General features: G+C 43.6%; 1 protein-coding gene across 2 annotated transcripts in view; it reads right to left on the minus strand.

Annotated features, from left to right (window-relative positions):
• LOC119172614 (cell surface glycoprotein MUC18) overlaps positions 1-26,683 on the minus strand; it is a 73,723-nt gene that overhangs the window by 25,686 nt on the left and 21,354 nt on the right. For both annotated transcript variants that reach the window (XM_075892621.1, XM_075892620.1), the window contains exons 2-3: positions 5,068-5,430; positions 3,190-3,300 (exon numbers count right to left, since the gene is read on the minus strand). In XM_075892621.1, the coding sequence (XP_075748736.1) occupies positions 3,190-3,300; positions 5,068-5,430 (474 nt within the window). The remainder of the gene's footprint in view (positions 1-3,189; positions 3,301-5,067; positions 5,431-26,683) is intronic.

Here is a 26,683-nt window from a genome sequence, read left to right on the forward strand (position 1 = left end):
CTGAGATTTGTTCCGGCCGAGCGCCTCACGACGTCATGACAACAACTAACTGGAGGTCACGTGTTAATCATCATGGTCAGCCTGTACATTCTATATAGCGCGCCGCTCGGTTGGCACGTGCCTTTTTTGTCGTCTTTATCATCCTCTAGCATGCAACCACGTGCGGCCGGCTAATTAGCTATTTGGCTAAGTGGTATACTTGGACAGTTAGGCCAAGACAAGCCATTAACAAGGTAATTAAGCGAAGCTGTTGTAAGACCGAAGTAATTACGCCACATCTTATTAATACCATGGTAAACAAGTCATGTAAAGCTAGAACCGCTCTAACTAAAACGTGCTAGTTGACGTGCTAGCTAAACCATGCTAGTTAACGCGACTTTTTTTATGAGCACGCTAAATAAAACCGACTATACTAATATGATGACAATTAGTATCGCGCTAATAATAATGTCAGTACATAGCTCTATACTAATGATCAGTCAGCTAATTGCACCCAAATAATTATTCTCTTTTGAATTTTAACCTTATCAAGTAAAACACAACTGTTCATTGTTATGTCCTTTAAGCTCTAGATTATAAGTAAAATAAAAATTAAGACAGCTGATGCGGCTTTCACTTCGAAGCAGACCAAAGAAATGAGCAGACGACCGAATTGTAAAGCTGGAAGAAGTTGGGTTATCACGGGCTCCTCTATGGCAGTGTGAGATGACCAAACTGTTTCATACGCTAAGAAGTAGCTGCTTAGCGTCCACCGCAGCAAACGCTGCACAGTTACGCAGGCACCATGACCGTCACGAGTTGAACTGGGGAAAATGAATGAGTTTGTATCCGAGTTCACGCCCCAATTAGTTTGATTGACAGACGCCTGCGGTGAAGATCGGGTCCGCCCACCACTTTTGTCCTTGGTGAGGAGCAGTGCTCACGCCATGTTGAGAGCGAGTGGCCCAATTCATCTATCAGAGTTATCACGCACACTATGCACACGCGCACGCAAAAGTACAAGTTATATCATCATTTGGCTACTATGTATCGCATTCAATATCACCGTGCTCATGACGTATCCACTCAGAGCCGCATTGTCGCCATGATACGAGCGCTTCTGGTGAACACCTGTCGTTACATTTATTTGGAATATTTGATAGAAGCGAAACGAGCAGCAAGAGAGGGCTGCGCGTGCACCCTTGCTGCTTTCGAGAGTGGAAATTCACATGCTGCAAGTGGAACGAAAGAACGTACTCGAAAGAGGACAGACGCCCATAAAAATGCCTGTGGAAGGTGCGTGTTGTGTCGGCGACACGATAGCGCAACAATCAAGGTGACGGTCCTGCACTTCTGAAACGCTGAGTGGCGGCGCTTGACATGTAGTACGTACGTACGCATAATGTTCTTAGATACAACAAGTTTTAAAGACGATAGTCTTTCTTGGGGACCTTCGACGCAAAAATTTTGGTCTATCTGTCTGTACATTTGTCTGTTTGTCCTGGCTTAATGATACCTTAAACGGGACCGAACGATGGCCCAAATGGTCGACCACACCCGCAGAGTCCACCAATATTGCTCAAGGTTTAGCGTTTATACTTCTGCGATTGTCAATTAAAAAGCAAATATTGCGCATATCTGAGGAATCATAACAACACGTTGATAATCTGCATGAGCGTCTTTTGCTAGAAAAGGCATACATAAGTAATACTAAGGACTGTAGCTCTTATTACGCTGCGCTTGCAATGCAACGCTTGTACGAAACGGCAAGTGTTTCCAACGCCTTGCTAAGGCGATACGGTGGTGGCACCTACCCGTCGCCTTGCGTTCTACACCTTATCAACTCCGAGGCAGGGGCGCACGCCACGTGCTTCGTTTTCCAAGATAACTGCCAGATCGCGCTCATGTCTCACGTGTGACGTGGCTTGATGCCTCCGCTTCACGCTCGAGGTACTCTAACCCAGTGCCTCCAGAACGCCATTCACCGATTTTCTTGCGTAGAACCTCAAATAAACGTTTTGTTCGCTCTCTCCAAAGGCAAGACTATCGTCTTTGGACGACATTTGCACTGTAACATGCAGACACGGGGCCAATGTTCTTCATCTAGGGACCTTACGTACGCACGCGGTGTTTCTTTGATAACCACCGCAAATGCCCCACATGCATTTCTGTCGCCACGCGCGTTCTTGTGGTCATTTCTATCGCGCTGCTATCCTGCGCTCCACACTGTCTTGATGGGATGGTCGCCGTAGAGTGAGCTCGTAGCTGCTCATCTGCCTGAGAAGCTCGGACCATCCTGAACGGTGGAGGTGTCGTTTTGGGAGGATCACGCGTGCCATAAGTAAAACACGCAAAGGGAGTGGTTACCTAAGGTCATGAGATGTGGTGCATAAATAGGTCGAAAGAAAAACAATAGTAATTGAGCCAGCTGACAAACGTTTATTTCTAAAGACAATATTTTGCAGCTCTGTCTTACATAATGTTACTGTAATCGGGGCGTTTATTTTTCATATCTGGGCACGACTAAGCGCAATGAGCGACCATTGCCTCTTGCTAAAACTAATCAAATTTAATGCTAGTGTGTTGTTTCAAATGAATAAGTCGTAGAAGGCTCCTAACCTTTAAAAACATAACTAGGGTATATTTTCTTCCCTAAAAATATTTCGCTCACATTATAACATTATTTTTGGAGCGTACTGGGATTTAGATGAAGGTGTACATACCTTTTCAGCTTCAACATTTTATTATCATTGTGGTATGAAGTGCCCCCAAACCATGAGCATGTGAAACGTGCTGAACTTCATATTCAATCAAATATGCTGAAAGCTGCAAGGGCAACGTTAACTATTATTATATCTCTGGTTTGATAAAAAAAGTCCAGTAAGTGATAATTTGAATTATTTTTGACGTGTCACTAACAAGTATATATAGGTCAACATTACATTCACGACGGGCTTGTCGAGCGATTAGTCTATCTTACAGTTTACTAGAATTTTTTACTGGCTCATTTTTATACCACTTAGAATATTGCAATAAATATTGGTGTCGCCATGGTAACCTTCCCAAAATAAGTGCAAAGACATTTCGTTGGGGCTTCTCTGGACAGTTCACGTTTAGCAAATAAAGTTTGTTCGTGCACATTTTATGAATTGTTTCAAGACACATTGCAGTATTAGAAGTGGCGAATAATTTGACGTCACTTGCTCTCACCTCCTTCCACTTCGCATACAAGTAGAACAGTGGTGCCTTCGTTGTATGGCCCAAGGACATCAACTTGCCTTTGGCCGTACTCGTCAAGCACAATGAGCTCCCTCGGAGGCACTGCAGACAATACGGACCATGAACAATAAACGAACGCATTTTCTTAGGCGAGGTTTGCTGAAGAATAAGTGAGAGTAAAAGAACGAATCACTGGCAAGTACATTGGTCAAGACTGAGCACGATAGATCGGCCTACGTGTGCAAACACGAATTCCAAAGAAAAGATTGTGAGAAGTAAATTTCCGCTGTTGATGTCACCAACTCAGAAATGCTTCCCTGCCGAAAATAGTGCAAGAGTCTGATGGCCTTTAGAAATCGCAGACTAGAACCTAGATTTGATTTGAAATCGCTGCTCTGACGTCTACAAATGACTCCTCGCGTTGACACTGGAATACCGGAATGTACCTTTGATTATTTGGTTGATTTGATTGATATATAGGCTTTAACATCCCAATACCACCATATGTTTATGAGAGACGCCATAGTGGAGGGCTCCGGAAATTTCGACCACCTGGGGTTCTTTAACGTGTACCCAAATCTAAGCACATGGCCTACAGCATTTGCACCTCCATCGATAATGCAGCCGCTGCAGCCGGGATTCAATTACGCGACCTGCATGTCAGCAGCCGAGTATCTTGACCACTAGACCAACGCAGTGGGGCTGGGATGTGCCTTTGATGCCACCTAGACTTGAAAGTCGCTGTTTATTTAATATTAAAATTATCACCACAGATACTCGTGGAGCTTTCTTTTGCCATTTTACCATCACAATACTACAAGCAAGAATAAATTAAAAATAGGGTGCAATGCTTTTCTACACACGTAGCGAAAAAGACGAGCCAAGCATTGATTTCAGCTCGCAGTTGTTTTTGCATTATACCTGGCCGATGTCGCTTTTTTTCATAAGTTGTGGTAACCGAATGCCTGCACCCGTCTTCACAAAAACGTCTTAAAATAAAAATTTTATTAGAAAATACGTTTGAATGCCCCAATAATGAATTCTTTCAAGATCGACATTCTGGCTGCAACGATAATCTCTGGCATCCCCTGCGAAAGTCTATAGAGTGCAATGCGATTGTCCTCTCCCCACTAGCGTTTGTCCCCTCCCCACAACGAAGGACATTAAGAAGCACTCCCGCAATAACGGAAGTTTCAGGTGGTGATCCACTACAATTTCTTCAAGCCAGGTTAACGTCCCTGCCTTCCTCTTTTCTCGTTTTTCTCCTCTCTCTCTCTCAATTCATAAGCTAGTTGGGAACGCAGAAGCTCAAGTATTGCAGCACCACTTATTCGGCAAGTAGACTTTATATGTTTCACCAACAATTATCGGTTTGACCATTGCTGTTTGCATTTGGTTGGATGATGATGATGCTAACAACACTTCTTTTTTTTTTCACGAGGTCAGTTTTTGCTATCGCTTCTTTTGGCAACTACGCGGACGCATTCAAGTGATTAAATTTGTGAAACTGGCGTCATACCGCCCACCGACATTTTGTAGACTGCCTAAGGGTCTCCAGCCACACGTATCTCCGTGTGCACGCCGGGATCTCCCGCGCTTTGCTTACGTGCATTTTTGCACGGCGAATTTTGTTTTCTTAATTTTTCCGATGACCATATTCCCACGGCAACGAACAAATTTAACTTCCCCGGTGATTTCGTTATTGAGCAGTCCGACTACATCTCAGCTAATGGGGATGCGAGACACATAATTAGCGTCGCTAGCTGACCAGTGGAAAAATGCACTTGTCAAAGAAAGGTCTTTTAAATTCAGCTTTTTATTTTTAACTGATAGATAACGTTCGTTCATTTGCTTTGTATTTGTTCTCACCTATGACACGTAGCTCGCTGTAAGTGACTTCAGTGCGCGCCTGGCGGTAGTCTACCCGACAGCGGTACACCCCGGCGTCTTCGGCTTCGACGCGCGTCACTCGTAACAGTGCTGGCTCGTGGCTGGCCTCGAAGCTCATCCTGGCAGCAAGTTCTTCGTCCTCTTCACTGGGGAAGTGCCGCGCGCCTTGGAGAAGGCTGCCCCAGCGAGCGTCGACCGTGTAGACGGGAGTTGAAGAGTTGTCCTTGTACCACAGGATAAGCGCCACTGGTCGCTCTTCATTGCCGTCAGGGGTGATGTTGCACGGGAGCCAGGCGTCACCACCGGCCACGGCGGTCACTTCGACAGGAGCATTGCTTGACGCTGGAAAAAAATAATTAAGACTGTTGGGTTTCACTTCTCAAAACCACGATGCGAGTGTGTGTGAGGAAGAGAGAGAAATGGAGACGAAAGGCAGGAAGGTTAACCAAGTTCTAGTTCGGTTGCCTACCCTACACTTGGGTTGGGGGAAAGTGAGAATAATAGAAAGAATAGAGAAGAGTGAGGAATTGTAAGAAGGAGATGGATCAACACTCAGCTTGAAACTACACGACATGGTCTCGCGTTGTGATTTTGAGAGAGGCTGTTGTGAAGGGCTCCAGATATTTCGACCTTTCTGTTCTTTAACGTGTTCTTTAACGTACACTTAAATATTAGAACACTGGCATCTAGCATTTCAGTTCCATTTCAATGCGGTCACCGCTGTCGAGATAGGATCACGCCCACTGAAGGTCAGCAGCCAAGCGCGTCATGTTGCGAAACTTCAGAGCAATAAAACAAATACGAATGGTGAGACAAGTATTGTATAAGCAAGATACTTGCGTTCAAGTACCAAAATAATTAAGAACTATCAGCGCGTCAGGTGGCGGAACTGTTTTGTTTTCGCTGGCCTAGATCAGATGCACTACAATTGCTCCTAGTTACAGGGCACGGAATATTTCAATGAAGACAAGTGGCTATCAATCCGCTGCGAAGATCCCCGATGTCGGGGCTCAACTGTGAGTTGTCCAGAGGGCCCACGACGTGGCCATGAGACTTTGCGTCCCAATGTGAAAACGGCCCACTGCCCGTTGAGTCGTGCACCTCAGAACTGAAAATAAAGTTTCGCATTCATCTACTCATTTCAGTACACGGGGACTCTTATGGTGCTCTTGTTCTGAAATTCGCTGCTGTTGCTAAGCACGGCTTGTCATCTTAGATCTTGGCGCCAATAAAATGATGCCCCCCCCCCCGAAAATGCAGGAAAATGATGATGTATAGCACAATAACGATGACGTTAGTGACGATGACACCAAGAATAATCTGCCAAGGAAGAAGAAAACACTTCTGGCAAAGCACACACACACACACACACACACACACACACACCTTTCGAAACGTCCACCAATCTGTGTAAGGTAACATATCCCATGTCATGCAACGTTTGTTCTACAATGTGTTCCCGTTTGTTTGCTCGCATCAATACTTCACATACCAATAATATTGAAAAAAAAATATTATGCTGGTTCTTTTGTTCCAAACCTGCAAAAACTGTCTTGCTGAATTTCCATACTTCAATTATACACCCATCATTATTACACACTCATCGCTCTTTATACATCCTTAATGTTACATACGCGCATGCTTCCCTGATAAAAAAAAAAAAAATCGTACCCACTGCACGCTAGTCGCGCTCCTCTGGACTCCTAAATTAGTTTGACCTTCCATTCATTTTTTGGCGACCACACAGCCCTTTTTCCCAGAACATCCCTTATCTAATTGTGACTCGGAAAACTGTTGGAGTCAGTGAAAATTGGCGTCTTGGGCGAACTTTCACTCATGTTGCGGAAGTGGTGACGCCAGAGGCAGTGAAATGTCGTACGCACTAACTATAACACTGCCTCGCGCTCCTTGGTTTGAGTAAACATCCGCAAATACTAGCGAGCAACTTCTAGTCTGGTCAAAGAAGCAAATCTGGTTCACTGACGCTTTTTTTTTTTTCGTCTTTCTTCCAGAAATATCGTGTTGATGTGGAGATGAGCCTCTTTTTCGCTCCTCTTTCCTATCCCACAATTCTCATCGGTCTGGTGGCTTCCGTAGTTTCCTCAACCTCGTGCTGATTTATGAATAGGCTGCAGCCCGTGCTGACAGGCAGCCAGCACGCTCCTATTTACGAGCGGGCGGAATACCACGCACAGTACCGCATAAACCCGTGTAAGAGCCACACGTTTTTTTTTTTTCAGAAGAGTTGTTATTGTTTTCTTTATGTCGTTACGAGTTCACGTAAACTGTCATCCTTGTGAATGACCTCTATCGTTCATGAGCGTGTGGTGCAATAACTTCTGCTTCGCCCCGCGGTCATGTGCACTCGCCTAGAGCTTCTTCGCTGAGCCGATACGTACAGCATGAGATGCAGTAGGTTGGATGGGCGAAAAAATTAGCACCGAAAGACAGAACGGATAATGGGGAGAAGAACTCTTGAGCAGATATTTCTTGGCGAGGCGGGACTCAAACCTGCTTCTCCACAATCTGAAGGCGTGAATCGTAACCACTCAGTTATTCAGGCACGATATCGAGACAAAAAACATAGCCTTGTATAGTAGAGCATAGTTTAGTACGGCAAAGAGGTGGGAAAGGAAAGGGGGGTGAGGAGGAGAGAACCAATGAAATAAAAAAATGTAGAAAGAGATAGAAAGGAAAGTGAAGCGAGAAAAAGAGAGACAGGGGGTGTTTGAATAGGAAGGAAGAGGCAGAAAGATAAAAAGAGCGAGAAAGAGAAATACATTGATATAGAGTACAAAGAGAAATAGCAACACAGGCAAAATAGGCACACCAAAATAGAGGGAAAGAAACAAATCAGAATGTCTTATGAAAGCAAGGCAGAGAAAAACTTGGCAGGCGTTAGAGCTCCACCTTCAAAAGTAGATTGCGATAGCGTAATCGGACCCTGTTCACATCGGCGTCTGACTTGCTAGCCTAGTTTCGCTTCTCGGAGGACACCAAAACCATGAGGCATGGTTATCGTAACATGGGCCCTTTCAAACTATCCTAGAATGTATTCTACAAGTCCAGTTGCGAAGTGATCACACTAGATAAATATTCCTTTTGAAAGTTAGCGATGTACCCCCTACGCGTATGTAAAGAAACACGTGCCTCAGCGCATCTAGACACATATGTTGGATGCCATTGGTGGTAATGATTATCATTCGTGCCTGTGTGCTTTAAATTTAGCGGGTCTTTAAACGTGCCACTCATTGCGTAGTTTGCATGCTTGGACACCTGTGTTTGCGTGAATCGGCCACGCAAATTCACGTGTGTTAATTAGTCGCAATTCCCACGCAATTCACGTGTGGTACCACGCAATTCACGTGTGTTACTTACATTAGAGAAAGAAAAGATAGCGGAGTCATAAGATGTATCTGATCTGAAACTGTTATTTCATGGTGGGGATATCGCACCCTCGTGAAGGGCTTGTAACTTTCTCTCTATTGTAACTTTCCCTCTACATAAATCACACAGGACACTTTTAAGATCCTGCAACGGACAGTGCGGGTGGTAGTGTACACATCACTAACTTAATAGTTAAGCCGTAACAGCTTCATAGCTACCAGATATCACTGTAAAAATAAAACGAAGTACTTTGGTAAGCCTCTGCTTATTACTCTTATTTGATAATGTTAGTAAGTAGTTAGCTGTGGAGAAATTGTGGGAAGTCATTGAATATCAAAAAATTGATCAAGAAATTCCTCTTTTCCAAATAAACAGGCAGACACAGATCTTGCTTTGACTCCTGATATTGAAACTGTGATCTGTAAAGCAAAATGCAATTATATCCATCTGCTGCTGCTTACAGCATACAACTTACGTGATTTTAAGACGTGCTGCTTACTCTATTATGAGTAGTTCCCGTTGCAGGTAACATGCTCCAACATTTTCTAATTGAAGTACTTTCTTCGCTCAACAACCAGATGTCTGGATTGTTACTTGTGGTATACGGAAACGGTATGACATAATGTACGTACCACGATAAATTCGTAATATGCAAAGTAGCCCGCACATTATTGTAGGTGCCCCACATTACATGGCTGCCAGGTTAATTATGCGAATCTTGTACTTTATAATTACTTGTTGGCAACCACCTCGCATAACGTTCTCATGGTCTCAGTGACGTTAAGGTTAAGGCACGTGCTCATGCACTAACGAATAAATAAGGAACATTTATTCTGATGAAGGAATAAGGAACATACATTTCCGATGGAGGCGGAAATGTTGTAGGCCCGTGCGCTCAGATTTGGGTGCACGTTAAAGAACCGTAGGTTGTCGAAATTTCCGGAGCCCTCCACTACGGCGTCTCTCATAATCATATGGTGGTTTTGGGACGTTAAACCCCACAAATCAATCAATCCATTATATATATATATATATATATATATATATATATATATATATATGTGTGTGTGTGTGTGTGTGTGTGTGTGTGTGTGTGTGTGTGTGTGTGTGCGTGTGTGTGTGTGTGTGTGTGTGTGTGTGAATTTTTCAGCAGCTGTTAGGAGAGTATATATATGCCTATGCTGACCGTGCATGATTACGTAAATATCTCCAAAGCCACTGGTATTTTAATATAGCTGGAGTGGCGGTAAACTTGATACATCACTCTTGTGCATGCCATATTTTTATTAGATTTTGTCAAGGTACTGGACGCCTTGAGACAGCTTACACAACTCCCAGTATTGTGCAGATAATCGCATAGTTTACTACAAAGTTTACTAAAAAGAACCATGGTAACGGGATCCATTAGAGGCCATGGAGATTATCAGTGGTGCATAGATATACCTACTCTTCGCTCTTGCGACTTTTTACATACTTGTGGTTCTTTTATTGCTCTGTTTTCGCTATTGATTCGAATAGAGAAATCGATTGTTGTGACCCTCGTGAGCTGATTTGAAGGGGTCAGATTGAGGAGGGTCAGGGCGGTGAAGTGCGATCACTGAAACTTTTCTGAACTTCGTCTTGCGAGAAAACAGCTGTAGCTCACATGGAGCCGATATAACAATGCTTAGGAAAATCCTTGTATACTACCCACTATTCTCTTGCGAGCTGAAGTGTCATGCGTTGTAGCGGCCATAGCTAGATACCATCCACTTAATGAACGTTTCAAGTGGCAGAGATGGTGCAGCCTTACAGGAGCGTTCTGTGCCCTATATGCATTCGAGAGTACTCTGTCAATAGTCATGCGAAACGTTACAAAAATGATCTTCACCCGAGAGTATTAGCCCCAAAATAACTCCCGTACTCGACGCCATCAACCAAGCAAGACCGTGTTGTTGTTCACATGCCTTTATTTACATTTTATGCACTTGGTGGGCTGAGCTGAAGAACTTGACGCGTTCATCTGATTTAATAGAGCGTATTACTCATAGAATTGGATTGTATCGACTGCAACTCTGACAGCGCTGCGTTGCAGTAATCCCGTGCTATCACGGCACGCTTTTAACCAAGCAGTGAGAAGCGCTACAACAATGGCTGTCGAGTCAGCTAAGACGAATCCTGGTTTCTTCTATCCCGCAGTTTTTTGGTGTAACCTTCGTGGCTCAATGTGAAACATGGAACTCTTTATTTGATTTACTTTCAGTCTGGTGACCACAGAGCTCTCCCCACCAGACACGCTGACACCCTACGGAACAATATCCCTTTCCGGCGAACCGCGAAACCGGGCCCTGACCGCACACCTGGTCCTTATCGCGGCAACTACAGCCGTGCGAAACAAATGACCGTTGTTAATGAAAGAGCCGCGCTACAACGAAAAGCAGATAAGAAACTACAGTGACTGAACCCAATGCATTACATGAGGCGGAACATGTAATTATGGCGGATCTTCCAGTGTGTCGTTTTCGCGGTCATGGTATACGTGTTATAAAAACAAAGTTAAAAGATGGGTCAGTTTCCTTGAATTATCTTTTTCATGCTTCCGTTATGTTAGCTATATTTGGACGACTATACTCCACAACAAATAGGTCCAAGCTATTAAGCAATTATCTTCATTTCCAGATATACAGCAAACAATCTTGCTGAGAGAGTTGAATTCCTCAAGCACGAATACGAGCTAGATTTCCTGAAAAGCGAACGAACATCCACATTACCGGCACCATGCAGAGATACTTACCGTAATGTTATGGCCAAAATATTGCAAGTTTTGCCAACTTTTTTTTATTTACTCGTACGTGGCGTTGGAACGTCTTATTCGCCTTTGCGATGATGAAACAAATCTTTATATTTTATAACGTTTCCGGTAATCGTGCATTCTGTTCGTTCGACACACACACACACACACACACACACACACACGCGCACACGCACACACACGCACACACACACACACACACACACACGCACGCACACACACACACACACACACACGCACGCACGCACACACACACACACACACACACACACGAAATATGGGGTCTAAATCACAAGAGTGATGGTTGGCCTCTAAGCAATTTTTACCAAAGTTTCCGTCGCCTTTGAGTTTTGCCCTTCATAAATGTTATTTAAGTTCGCAGGTAAATAAATACTGGTGGAGAGTAAAAAAAATTGTCAAGTCTCAGTATTCATAGCGCTAAAAGTTCGTGGCTGCATGCTTCTATTTCTTTTTTTGCTATTAATGGCCTCATCATGCAAGGTTATGAAAGAAAAGAAAAATTATGGACCATCTCCCCGAAGAGAACCCTGATGGGATGCGATGCATAAGCGGTGCGCACGGTGTTGACCCGGTTGAAACGGGCGTCGATGCGAGTGCTGGAAGAGCGGTTTGAAGCAAAACTCGGTGTAGCGTTCACCTAAGTAGGCATTTGCTCGAAATACAAAAACACAGGAGAAGAATTGGGTTTTCTTTAAGGTTCATCGCAGATAAACGAGCCGAAAGAGGATTTCCACTCGACGTGTTGTCGAGCGTTGTGGACGGTGTAGTGTGGGGAAGTGAGACATGAGTGTGTTTCGAGCGGGGGGAAGAGCCGGCAGCTTGGGGCGCTGCGGCGAGCATGCTGCAGGAGAGGGAGAGAACGACGTCAGCGCACCTGTGAGGGAAACTTGCAAGGAGAGCATGGCGTCAACGCGCAGCTGTGGCGTGGCCTACTTCGCACCGCTCCAGCACTTGTGGCGAGGAAAACGCGTTGCGGCGTGTTCGTACGGACGCAAGTACGTGCGTCATTACGCATGTGAGTCAAAGAGTGGCTTCGCATCTAACAATCGGCCGAAGCCAGTAACAGCAAGCATTGCACCCAGCGCATTCAAATTGCAGTTAATATAACCTAATGCGATAGTGGTGACCTTAAACATATATTCAACTAAATAAAGAAATACGTGTAGTAGGGTCACACTAGCTTCAGTAACTTCGTCTAAATAGCTGACATGAAATGCGGCAATATAGGATAAACACACATACGTTAATCTTAAAGACATGATACAAACATTCCCCTTCTGTGAAACTTTTAAGACAATCCAAAAAAAAACATCTGTGACTTGTTCACAAACCATATTGTACGGTTTGTTGAGTATGTTTCAAACAACACTTTAATAAAGTGTTGCATAGAGGAACTGCACAGCATGAAATGTTAACACACGAAATCACCCAATTGGGATGAATTTGGCGTACTTTGCAACGTTCGAAATGTGTCTCGAAATTAATTATTTATCAGGGCCATTTATTTATTTCTTGTGAGGCATCGAATGTCAACCTGCGGATTCGTCAGCGTGGTGAAATTATCTGCAGGACTGGGTTCAGAAAACAAAAAATAATGAAAAAAAATTGAAAAAGCTCGCGCCTATACCTGTAGAAAACACTTTTTTTTTTCCTTTGTTCACGCAGCAACGCTAGAGGCATTACCCAATAATCTTTATGACGTCATTTTGACATAAATAGCACTGAAAAACTCATAAGATTTTTTGTAAGTTGCCAGAAAAGCCGTTTTTTTTTTGTACCGAAGATTGTGGAAATAGTAATAGCATTGTCTTTTAATACTTTTTTTTCTAGTGATGAAACTCTCGCGAACGTTTTATATAGGGACAAAAGTGGTCACCAGAAATGCCACCGTAAGCAGGAGGGCATCTATCAGCCGCACTTGGCAGGGCTGTAGCGCATCCGCGGAAGCGTTTCCCAACAAAAACCCTTCTTTATATATTTTTGTTCTCCGTGTTTTCGCTAACAAATCATAGCAGCTATTAGTATTGCCAAAGTGGCCCATGATACGCGTTGTCAAATTGCCTAAGTCCTTGATTTCTGGCAATTTTCTAACTTTCTCAATTTTACCTTCTAAATTTCTCAGTTGCTGCATAGTTGCTTTCGGGCTTAAACCAAACGCTGTGACTGGTTCAAGATGACTGAAATGTAACATAGTTGGCGCTAGAGATTGTGGAGCAGCCGTGGTCTGGCTGCACGTAACGTTTTTTTTTTCTTGGTAAAAAAAAAACTGGCAATCGTCGAAAATTCCTAACTGCCATGAGCACAGGCACATATATTATTCAAATTCGCATTTCATAAACTGAGCTTGAACGTTGGGAGATCGAGTGAACGACACAACAAAAATCACTGAAAAAATTTATGCCTCTGGTTTCTTCCCTCCTTTGGCCATGCAGTATAAACGACGTACGCAAGCACGAAACAGTTTGTTTTGCTCACGCGTAAAAAAATGCAGACAGCACTTAACAAAAAACTGCACAATTTCTGCCATAGTTCTCACTAAATGTGCTCCACAGCCAACACTGGCACAGGCTGTTTTGTCCACGATACACATTTCCACATGTTCTTCCACAATTTGCAAGAGCCGCATTAATTTTTCTAATGGCACTTGCAAAAATTCTCTTGACTTGATTCGAGTCAATGCAGTTGGCTCTCAGGACTTTCTTGTGAGTGTTTGGAGGCAGTCTTTTCGGCTTAGTTTAGCAAATGTTTTTGGCTACATAGCCACCCAGGTAATCCAAAATGCAGTTCTTCGTTGACTCGCGATGAATTAATTATGTCTTGCATGAATTCAGCAAGCTCCAGCAGTATGTTGTCAAAAAGAACTTTCAAGGTATGAATCTGAAATATATTTCACAATATCACAATGGCCAGAGTGAGAAATTTAAAAAATAACCTAATATGAAAAGCCGAATAAAAGTTTGTGCTATATCAGACGACCAGACGTGAATGTCATCAGCATCAAAAGGCTAGACGTAACTCAGCACGTTTACGAAGGACAAGCACCCTACAAGCAGCGTTGGTAGGTGCTATTCAAATGTTTATTTGATTAATAGGGGGTTCTCTATGTCGAAAGAGATCTTGCCCTTTCCAGAGGAGACGCGAAGCATTCTCTTCAACCGAGGCTCTCTGTGCTGCACGCGAACACTGCTTTGGTTTGGAGAGGCAAGAAGGCAAACCTTCGAAAATCCTTAGTACGGCGTCTTCCACCAGTCTCGGTCACTCTAAAGGCAGCGAAACGATAATACGTTCACTGTGCACATGTCCGCACGTACAATGTCACTGGCGTCGAAATGTTTTTCACACACGCAAGCGTTCTTTGAGGCCAACGAAAATCTGACAGTCTCTGGTCGCGGGATTGCACGTTTCCACCTGTCGCGTTGTTCTGCGTTGGCTAAGAAACAGAACAGAGAAAAGTTTTCGACAGTGCCCTGGTATTCAAAGCGACAGCCCGGCACGCAGCAGGTGGTCATCACAGTCAACACGATGCAACCCCAAAAAGCGAAAAAAATGAGGGCGATCTGCACGACCACCACCACTCCGATAATGGCGGCCAGTGAAGCAGCCGGCCGAGCCGGCTTTTTCCTTTCCTTCATGCTCGCTCCTCTATATACGCCAGCGCCATGGCGCGGAAAGTGCGGGCGGCGTATGACGCTCTCTTATTGAGTGACGCGGGAGTTTCATGACCAAAAAAAGTATTAAACATTATGGTAATAGCAAACAATTCTGCATAAAGGTTATCGAACGAGGGTGCGTTAAAATCCAGTTTTATTTCCTTGAAGTTCCCTTTAGTATAAAATTGCTAGGTCATGAATCCACTACAGCTACACTGGCGTATTTCCACGCGAATATGATGTTGTAAAATATACTCTCACATACGGCAAAGAAAGTTATTGCGAGAGAAAGAATTCGTCAGCGTGAGTCGAACCTATGACCTCTCGCTCCATAGCGCGAGGCATGAAGTGACTCGCGCCACAGACTGTACGTTTTTCAGCGTACTAACGGCGAGCTATTCATATTGATTTCTATGCATCATTGGCGGTACTTAAAGTTCGCGACACTTTGTGTTCTCGTTATTACTAGCGAGATGGCACGAATGGCTCGAAGGGTTAAAGCCCCACACCAACGTTACTAGGACCTGGTTCTAGTAACTTTGCCCCACACAGCCTCTACAGGGCGCCCCTCATGCGCGTGCTGTTATCTCTTGATTGGATCAGTTTGTACGTGTTGTGCTTTCCATGCAACTTTAAGAAGTGAGTGAGAGCCCAAAGATCACTTCATTGGCTGCAGCTGCCACGAGTGCGAAAGAAAGGCGCTGCTCTCACTGAAGGAAGTAACAGCTGTGGCACTCGTTTGTTCTCGCTCATCCTGTGTATACTTGGCGTTCGTTCAGCGCGTCCTTCTTTCTATTTCAGCATGGCTTCCGAGATTGCCAGCGCACGGTGGGGTTCTCTCCGGCCGTTCCAATTGCCGCAATCCCCAGAAAAATGAGCGAGTATCACCACACACATTCGGCTACAGCTAGGGGGCGCGTTTAAGATGGGTTCCAGGAGTGGCGGAGACCACGGCAGAAAGCAGAGCACGTTGGATTTCAGCATGCGCATAATTATTTTCTCGCGTGTGAGAAAAATTACCGACAAATCTTCTGACTGCTCTGAAGCACATATTTTTTCTGTTGCTGCTTTCATTTTGTCCAATTGGTGAATTTTTGTCCAATTGGTGAATTTTAACTACTCTAATATGGGCGGTGCCAATCTACAGCAAAATAAAAACCCCATTTGAAAATAAAACGCCACAACATTCAGTTTGCTTCTCGCACTCCTTGACCCGACGTTTCCAAATGAATGCTAAGTTGTAAAAAGCGCGAAACCATTTTTTTTTCTCGCCACATAGAAGCTTAGCCAACAGCGCAGCAGTCGTTTGCACCGAAAGAAAGAGCGCTGTGGTGCGGAGAAAAGAGCGGGCCACGCCCACCTCCGGAAACACGCGCTCTCCGTGCGATTGGGACGGCCGGAGAGAAACCCGCCGCGCGCTCGCAATCTCGGACGACATGGTTTGAGCCGCGCACTTCAGGTGTTGGGCTGTGACCTGTCACAGTGGTTTGTTCAAGCTCGTATTAGTGCTTTGTTTTGCTTGTGAAGTACGCTGCGAATTTCGAGCTGCTTGCTGGTCTTCGCGCGGCATTACAATTTGTTCCCTTAACACTCATTGCTACGCCTGTGGGATGAAACAAAGCTCAGAACACAGAACTACCTCTGTGAAGTCACGTTTCACTTTCTAGCAACACCGATTCCTATCAGAGAGGGATAAGCCATGCTTTTTCAGTTGTCAATGCACTTTCGAGAATACTTCTTTCGAAAATGTAATTTCACATATCAGCAAGCATTTGACATGGCTGTCAGGTACAAACAGTTATGTCGAAGCGTTTAAAAAGAGGCTTCAGGGAAGCCACCAAAAGTGTAGTTTTGTAGGAAAAAGCAAAACAATAGCAATTCCCGTCACCGATGCCAGATGGTACTGTCAAGGCATACCACTGTGTTCCAATTTTTTTTTAAAATTGATAATAAAAAGAAGCAAACAATCACTTAGTCGTTATGTCGAATTTCTTTACTATGAAACGTTTCGCTGTGAAGTTCGAAAAACATGGGCCAGTTCAGCTGCACGTATACGCATAAAACATAAGCTTTAAGCAATGTCTTACAAGATAACAATCGAAGCTTTTTTTCCTTGCTAAACTATGAAACAGGAAATGAAAGTACTGAATGCTATTCACCTTAGAAGAATGATTATCTTCCAAATTAAAATGATCCTATGAAGCACGGTCTCTTCCCTCTCTGCTCTCTATCTTCCATCTCCCTCATCCCCCTCCCATGCGTAGGATAGCAAACCGGCTGCCTATAGGCTGGTTGACCTCCCTGCCGTTCTTTTCTGTGTATTTTCCTTCCTTCCTTTCAAAAGTTAAGGTACCTTCTTAATCACTTAAGCACGTACATCCTAGTGTCAGATGTCACCATATAGACAAAATATTACGCATCAAATGCCGAATAGTTTATTACTATGCAGTGGGAACTTTACAAACATTAGTGGTCTCACGTCACTCTTCTACATATTGATTAACTCTAAACAAGACAACTAATTTCTAGCAATTGTGTCTTGGTCCATATTTCGCAAATGCTTTCTGAACACTTCATCTTCGAATACCGGTATACAGCATTTTTTCACGAAATAAGTAAAGAAACCAAACTCAACTTCTTGAAATCAAGCTACATATTTAAATGACGGCGGCATTATACAGCCTTCTGTATGTATGTGTGCGTGTGTGTGTGTTTGCGTGTGCGTGTTGGTGCGCCCATTTCATGGGTGTGCCACCGTTTTTTTCCATTCTGTCTTCCTTTGCAGCCTCCTGAGTGCGCGAACAAAAATATGATCTCCCTTTCCTGTCAAGTCCTTTCATATTTCCCAAACCGCACTTTTTGTTCCTCTCTTTCTATATAGACCAGAAATTGGGGACTTCTAGGAACCAGGTTGTTTGGAAAGAGACCACTCTCATATACGAAGTCTTGCTGGCTTTTTGTCACTTCCCCAATTTTCGAAGGTTCGTATTCAATATTACAGGCAAAATTTAGCAATAACCGAGGCCAAGGAATTGTGGCGACAAGAATACTACAACAACAAGTTGTCAATATTATCTTTTTTGAGAATAAATGCAGTTTCTCGTACACAACTCATGGACACATGAGCAAATGCTACTTCTAGAATCTCTGGAAGATGATCAGTGCAGCTGTAAAATCCGTTGTAGTATATAACTGCCAGTAAGCAGACTAACTTAGACCCCATTACAGATACCTATTATCAAGAATGGGACATTTAGAAAGGCAGCCCGACAACGGCAAACCATGAGAAAAAGTCGTAGCCCACATGGTGGCTCTGAAGCGAGACCAGCATGTGATCTCGGTAACACAAGTACAGAATCACAAACACAAGGCTAGACAAGAACAGTTAAAAAAACTAGCGTTTATACATTTTCAAAATACTATTTTTCAGAGCGAGAGAAAAGTGGAAGCGATATATCAAGGCTTCAAGGTGCGAAGGGCTGCTCTAAGAAAGGGGCGCCTTAAAAAACAGATGATATAAATGCGAGGTTTCATCAGGCCATTAATCACAATGCTATCTGGCTTCACTTTTTTATCGAAATGTGTTATTCCTTGACGTCTACCTTTGTGCCGAAGGAATACAAATAGGCCAGCTCAAATTTGCTCCCGTTCTTCTCGTAACGATGTTGATATATACACGAAAGGCTGTGCAATATAATGACACAAATCGGCACAGGCGGAGGTAAATTTACCACAGGCTATGGCTGTAATTTTTCTTTATTTATTTCACACCACGTCCAGGAATTTTAAACTGATTTTCTTATTTTCAGCCGTTGTGATGGACGAGTCCTTATAATGTAAGGAATTAAAAAAAAAACCGATACCACAGGCTGCTAGCCTGCCCGGAAACATTACAGAAGTGCGTCAAAGTCGAGAATATATGGTGCAAGAAATAGACTAATAGACTAATAAGCAGTCACTCCTTCAATTTTCTTATTAGTTAAAAAGTAATTCAAAGTGCAAGGCATTCTTATGACCAGGAGCTTGTTATTGAAATTTTGAATTGACTACGTTTAAAGAGAATCGCCGATGCTATTTTAATATATATATATATATATATATATATATATATATATATATATATATATATATATATATATATATATATATATATATATATATATATATATAAAATCGGCACTGCGATTGATATCGGAAAAAATTAAATGACTTCTCTAAAGGCTGTAATAAAAGACAGTTAATTTCCGCTGAGCATTGTTACTAACCATTGTTTGTTCTTTGAGTAAATATGGGTTTGCATAGCATGATTATAAAGGCAATTTGTCCCAATTACTCCATGAATAAAAACTTAAACAGTTCAACAAGGAAGCAACTATGTCTCGTATAAGTGAGAGGCGGCCAAATGATGACTATGTGAATCTAGAACGTCTAACTATAGGGGACAAAGGGCGCATTTTGTATCCACTATTAGCAGAGCAGGGAAGAATTTCTTTTCATCTCTCTTTCTACTTTTCCTTGCAAGAGCACCCTTAGTTAAAAATCGATGGGCCTAGAAATACGTGCGGGTACCCCTCTCATCTCTGCGAGAACGAAACGAATTTTTCAGCAACTGCTATTCTCCACCTATTTTTCACTAGAAATAAATATATTGACCTCGTCACATCGAAGAAGGGTTCCTTTGCAACAGCAAGAAACTCCGGGGGAAAAAACGGGTGAATAGAACCTTGTGAGTGTGTTGCGCTGAGCACCGAGGAGCAGAAATTGAGAAAGCCTGCATTTTGATTCGGTGCCGCCGCGCGGCTGACAACCATCTCCTTGTGAAAATACGCTGTCATTTGAATTTCACTTGCGCGCGAGAAGAGCACGTCTTATAGAAACGGAGCTGTTTCTATTAGTACGGCCGCTTGCCTCAAGTGCAGAGCGTTTCTTTTTTATAAACCGTTCCTGTACTGCGTTTAGATACATTACTTCAAGCATCATTAAACTTCCGAGTGGTTCGCTCTGTGTTAAAGTGAGCGTCAGCTGGTGAAAATATTAATGCTGCGGCATCCTGAAGTTGGAACGTTACATGCGAGAGTGTAAGGTTGAGTGAGCTTATAAAAGATTGTCCGGTGTAAGTTATACACAATAACAATTCATAAATCTAACAGACAATTAAGCCAATTAAAGCAGAAGGGAGAATATGTCTGGCTTTCTAACTGTATTGTATTATTCTCACTTAACTTGAAATGAACTAAAGTGATCCAAATATGACCGTTTGCATGACCCTAACAAAGAACGATGTTCTACCGTTTAAGCTAAGACGGAAGCTGCTCTCTCGTTGTCAGTAGTCCCGTTGATAAGGTGGCAATCACCCGGCTAATTCCAATTGCTAATCAATTGGTCCCCCGGAATGCACAACGAAAGCACGGACAATTTAGCGTTGATACTTTCGGCGCGTCCAAAAAACAAGGTGAAGCCGAGATTTGATAACAAAACCAAAACTATGTACAAAACAATTGCGTATATATGCTTGATAGTAATCAAATACAATATGACACCAATTACAACGTACTTCAATACATTCAAAAGAAAGGACACAAACAAGAAGCGCTACACAGTTCAATCTTATGCATTAACCAACACACTTATAGACTAACATGTTCGTCAAGTGTATTCAGTCCAAATTTCTCGAAACAAACTTTGAATGCTTTTTGTCAAGGAAACAATCACTCAAAGTCCAGTGCCGGTTATCGTCCCACTGCACCCGAGGTTTCTCTTCCAAGAAACTCGAGCGTCGTCAACTGACCGTCCTTCAATAACAAAAGTTCTTTGCCGGTAACACATCGGTTACTCACGCGCTGCTACTGCAGGTCACGTCTTCAGCCACGGGCGGTAACACTGACTTCATCTACCGCTTTGTCATTGTTCAACAAGCCTTCGACTGCTTGCGGATAACATTCTTCATCTCCTCATCGCCACCCTCCGGTATGCGTTCTGCCTGGGTTAAATGACTCTTGAGAAGAGAAAGAAGCCAATTGATTTCTCGAAGTTTCCAGGCGTACCGCACAGCCAAAGGTGGGGAAAAGGGGCACATTCCTCTCGCCGGTTCCGCGTCCCGCGACTCAAATATGCAGCCCCACGCCCCTTCTAGATGTTTCTACAATCTTCTCGGCGTATTCGGAGGAGGTTGGTCGGCGTGGCAGCGGCTCTTTCGAGAAGAGGCGCGCTTGCAGCGTTTTTTGATGCTTGTTTCTTCGTTGCGGCGGCTCTTGTCGCGTCCGAATGTCGAGCGGTATTGTCGCATCAGTTAGAAATCGGAACGCGCTCTTCCTTGAGCACTCGTCTGTGACACTCGTTCCCTTTTCCGTGGGATGCCTAATTGCCTGTTATTTTATTAGCTCTATATAACACAGAAAATGAGCTCGTACAGAAAGCAGAAAATTGTGGTGTCACAATAATCACGAAGCTTGCATCAAATTCCAGCATAATTCAAAGTAAGCATAAGCTCTTTATGCTATGCAACATCAATTTCCGGAATGAGGTGTACAACAAAAACGTGCTTGAATATCAAAAGCGAATGACACCACCTAACAGCAGTATCAATAAGGTAAAAGGAAATGCAAAGGAAATGCAGGAAGGTTAATGAGGTCCCTGATCAAAAAAGTAGGAGGGAGGAAAGAAATGTAAAAAAGGAAGAAGGAGAGAAAAGACAACTGATACGCTCGCACGCAAAGCCGCGTCCACCACGTATGCCCATATAGAATTTCAAACTGCAAGCTGCTACAGGACATGGTTCCGCCACGACAGCAGTACTTACCGGTGCGTGAATGAAATGCTCGACCGTGAGCGTGAATGACACATTCACGCAATACGGGAATCCGTGTTGGCTGTTATTGCCGGGAAAACATCCTACGGATGGTGCGTCAAATACAAAGCAAATCATACTGATTCGCGCCACATGGGATGGTGAAGGCTGGATGGCACGAGAAGATATCATGTCCCGCTGTTGTTTTCGATTCTCCCGTTCGTTACCTACAGGGGCGCAGCGAAGCGTTAGTCACAAATGGTACTGTAAACATAAGACAACGGCAAGACTTCCACGCGTAGACGGGAAATTGCCTGCGTTGCTCGTAAGCTCTGCCGTCTCGGTCTCCTGGTATCATCGGAAGCGACGACCCGATGAGTTCTTTTCCGCTCTCGCAATCAGATATGCCTAGGCACGTGCAACGAGGCATTAACGAGTTCGGAGCTTGTGTACTCTGATATGCGGATCGAGACGCAGGGAACTCGAAAGATGCGTGGTCTCCTCAGTGGCAGTGTTTTCGCACGCGGCTCCGGATAGTACATGTTTTTTTTTTCTTCCCTTTTTCTGTCTTTCTATTATTCGCAAACTTTATTACGCGCAGCATTCCAAGGAAAGTCCTAAACCCAGTGGGCGGCAATAAAAAACAACGCTGGAAAAAAATAATGAGAAAAATCGTCAGACCAAGGGGATCATTTCGCCTTTCGCGACCTGCTAGTACTGTCCAAACATTGATGTGATGAGATCATTAGAGCTTGACTGAACTAATTAAACTGTAACCATAGAGTTTCCTAAGATTAACTAGAGGGGGCTTAGGACTGTGATCATTCAGTGACCATGGGGATTATGGGTATATGACATGGATTCCCATTTAATCTTCGTGCTAGCGGGTATAAGGAACACACTTGTGGCTTCGTTTATTGTTGCGTTTTGGTTTCCTTTAGAATCAAAGAACAAACCGTTTTTCGCTTCGTGAACCGATTTGAAGTGGTAAGCCTAAACCATTATGAGGGTAAAGCGTAAATGCCGGACATTTGCCGAGTGTTGTTTCGTTATAAAGCAGCTTCAAGCCACGCGAAGCGAGAAGGAACGTAAAGTACGAAGACTAGGCAAACCCATGTCATAACCACAATTACCATGCTCGCTAAAGCGCCATGCGTTTCAGCTCCCTTAGAGACTAGTTCCCTCTAGTGTATGCTTGGAAAACTATCTATGACAGTAGCGATATCTCCTCCAGCTTTGGAAAACAGGCGGGTTTTGTTGTTTCCTAATTTTTCATTTCGCCTGAAACTTAGTTAGTGCTGCCTTCGGCAAGAGTTTTTCGGAGATAAATGAGCAAAATATATGACGAAAACCAATAACCAGATTATATGTCAACAATGACAGCGATGAAGTGTCTTGCAATTTTTTATCAATAAACGCAGCGAACATTATGCAGGCCTAAGCAGGACAACTAAAAAGAAGTATTAAACAGGTATAAGAAAAATAAAAAAAACGTGACAACCTGATATTGGGCAGTGTATGCGGAAAGGAATAGAATTCGCAACGACTTTCTTGAAACTAAAATTATCACGTTAATGTTTTTCTGTGCCACAAGTCTCGAGTGTTAATTCTAAGATGCCAATACAGTAGATTTAGAGGCGTATAAAAATCAAGCCCAATAATCACCTTATAGTTAATGAGCAATGGAGAAAAGAGTGTCTGAAAATCCTTGCGTTATAGAAGCACTTCGTCGCTATGATAATATTTAGTTAAAACAACTAATCATTCAATGTCTTCCAGCTGCTCTGGATTATTAGCTATGGTCTCACGCTGGGGAGCACAAGGTCGCAAATTGGTTGGCCACAATGTGCAACTACTAACACATGACAGCGAAATAAAAAAGCAAAAGGAAATAGTCATGCAACCATTACGAATTTTGGTAGGAGATAAAGCGTACTAATCAATAATGGCTAACAGGGAGCCCTCAACCACGCCGGTGCTCACGGTGCAACACAGAATACCGAAACAGATAATTTTTTTTTCATACGCGAAGCAGCGTATTGTCGGGATTGTCCTTTGACCATCGTCGTAGCCACGCTAGCACTGGGAGCACCCACTAGATGGCTCTGTGGTAGAGCACTCGCTCCACTACGGCGCATGCTCTGGTATGAGGTGAGAGCGCTTGCGGCGCTGCGCAGCCCTGTATTACAAGATCATTTACTCCCCTCTCTCAAACACCAGACACAGTGTCGTATTTGAAAATTCCGTAAACAGGGGTTGTGTCGAGCCGGCGTTTCAACAAGTGGACTTGTCGAAGGAAGACGAGTCCCCTTTTCGGAACGTCGAGAACTCAACCCGTGTCTACGGATTTTTCATCGCAAGGTTCCATCTTCGCCTTCATACCGTTTCTTTTCGATTTGCACAGCGTATTAGTATCATTGAACACATGAGCATGAGTGCGGCTGAGGTTGGATCGCGAAGCTGCTGTGCGCGCAACCAAGAACATCTTGGGTGATGAACAAAGAGTTCCTCTTTACTGAACTTCAAGTCGACCCATGGCTTCTTCGCATACTGGTCAGGATTTTTTTGCGGGGAGATGTGTGTGAGTGTTTGTTTTTTTGTCACTGCATGGACGTATTTCCCGGTGCGTGCAAAGTAAGAGAACGTAACGTATGTGTAACCAGAGCTGATAAAGCGTGAAAGTAGATCAATACTTAAGATAAATGCCCTCCCTTGCTAAAATACTTGAAGTTGTTACAAACTTTAGTTTATGTTTAATTGAACATATTTTAATAACGGCAATATTTGTGGTTTAACGTCTCAAACATGCAATATGATTATAACAGACTCCGTAATGGTGGGCTCCGGTAATTTATACCATCTGGCATTCTCTAACGTGATCCTAAAATCTAAGTCCACGGGCATCGATCATTTTCACTTCCATTTAAAACGGTGCCGCCGTGGTTGGGTTGAACTTCGTTTAGAGGGAAGTTTATTGTCATGTGTTTGACCATGACAAATAATGAAGAAACCAGCACTAATATCTCTAAATTTGTTCAATTACTACAAGCACCAACGTATGTTCTTTCTCTAAAAAGGTATTCGTCTTAAAGTTATTTTGTTTCGAGCGCATGATGATTAATATGTGGGGTTTAACGTCCCAAAACCACCATATGATTATGAGAGACGCCGTAGCAGAGGGCTCGGAAAGTTTGACCACCTGGGGTTCTTTAACGTGCACCCATATCTGAGCGCACGGGCGTACAGCGTTCTCGCCTCCATCGAAAATGCAGCAGCCGCAGCCGGGATTCGATTCCACGACCTGCGCGTCAGCAGCCGAGTACCTTAGCCACTAGGCACTTCGGCGGGGCTGTTTCAAGCAGAAGTATTATGCAAGTAAATATAACGCAATACCACAGCTACGGGCCGCAAATCTGTGTTCACAATAGTTATCCACAAACAATAATAATAAACAGGCAGGCTGAGTTCTTTGTATTCTGTTTAAGCTTATCTTGAAAATAGCTGTAGCGTCTGTTAGTAACAATGTGGCGCACAGCACAAGGCTATATATATTTCTGGTGATGGTTTTCGAAGGAGCACTCAAACAATTACCAATTAGACAAGCCGGAAGCGCAACACCGTGGCTTAGAAAAGCTTAAATATTACATTCACATCCACACAGAATGGTCGTGCGACCGAAACTTAATGACGAGCAGAAACCGGCGTAACAAACAACAACAAATCATCTATAGACCCTGCTATGAAAGAGACGTGCGTCACGGTAACAGCCAAAGCTCAACGGCTTTCTATGTATGCTAGTGACACCTAAAAAGTGCACGTCATCGCTTAGAGAGCGAATTGGTGCTCACGCGTTTTGCAAGACGTGAGCGCCCGGCGAAATTGCAAGGTGCGTACATTGATGGGCACATCATTGCGTGTTTTCCTCAAGCGTACATTTTTTAGCCATCACAGCTGACGTTATAGTTAGGACGTAAATAAGACTTACCTCTTATAACGGCATTAGGTCTTTTTTTCTGTAATTTATCGTTTAGTTCTAGAATTCAAGTTCTTGCCCCGCCGTGGTGGTCTGTGGCTAAGGTACTCGGCTGCTGACCCCTAGGTCGCGTGATTGAATCCCTGCTGCAGCGGCTGCATTTCCGATGGAGGTGAAAATGTTGTAGGCCCGTGTGCTCAGATTTGGGTGCCCGTTAAAGAACCCCAGGTGGTCAAAATTTTCGGAGCCCTCCACTACGGCGTCTCTCATAATCAAATGGTGGTTTTGAGACGTTAAACCCCACATATCAATCATCATTAGATTTCAAGCTGTTCCTTTTTTTTCTCGCAAGCCTTTTCTTGCCCGCTGTTTTTATTATTCTATATGTAGTGTCTGAAACCACAAACATCAAAACCATTATAAGTCTATGTTGTTTGAAAGCGCTGCTTGGTGCATAAGCAAACAGATATGTTTTTACGCTCAAAAGCAGTGTGCAATCGTTGTGAAATGAAGCACGACCAGCGCCAAACAGTAGAAATTATATAGTACATGCCGTCCAGTCACCAAATAGCTTGAATTGAAAAGCACTTCCAAAGCGGAGCGCTGCCCGCATGTCAACTGGAATAACCTGACACGTAGGTTGACTGACTCACGTAGGGGGGCGTGATGAACAAAGACAATCGCTATCAACGTGCTTTCACCAAGCAGTACGTTAGCGTATGCCAATAACAGTGACCTTTTACTTTACTTTCATAGGCATAATGTGTTTTAGCTTGCTGTTTCCTCGCTTCATCACTGAATCCGTGAACCAGGCCACAAATCTAGCCAATGACTGGACCCAAAGCATTAGCGTGGTGCTTTCAAGTGCAACCGGGCGTGCAATTGGCAATTCGTTTCAACCTCGTTAAGTGTCTCCCTCCGTGTGACAATGGCACCGTTTCGAGCGCTACAGAAAAAAAAAAAGAGATTCGCGCTGGATGCCACGC

The sequence above is a fragment of the Rhipicephalus microplus genome, chromosome 4 (assembly GCF_043290135.1).
Source record: "Rhipicephalus microplus isolate Deutch F79 chromosome 4, USDA_Rmic, whole genome shotgun sequence".
Taxonomy (NCBI): Eukaryota; Metazoa; Arthropoda; class Arachnida; order Ixodida; family Ixodidae; genus Rhipicephalus; species Rhipicephalus microplus.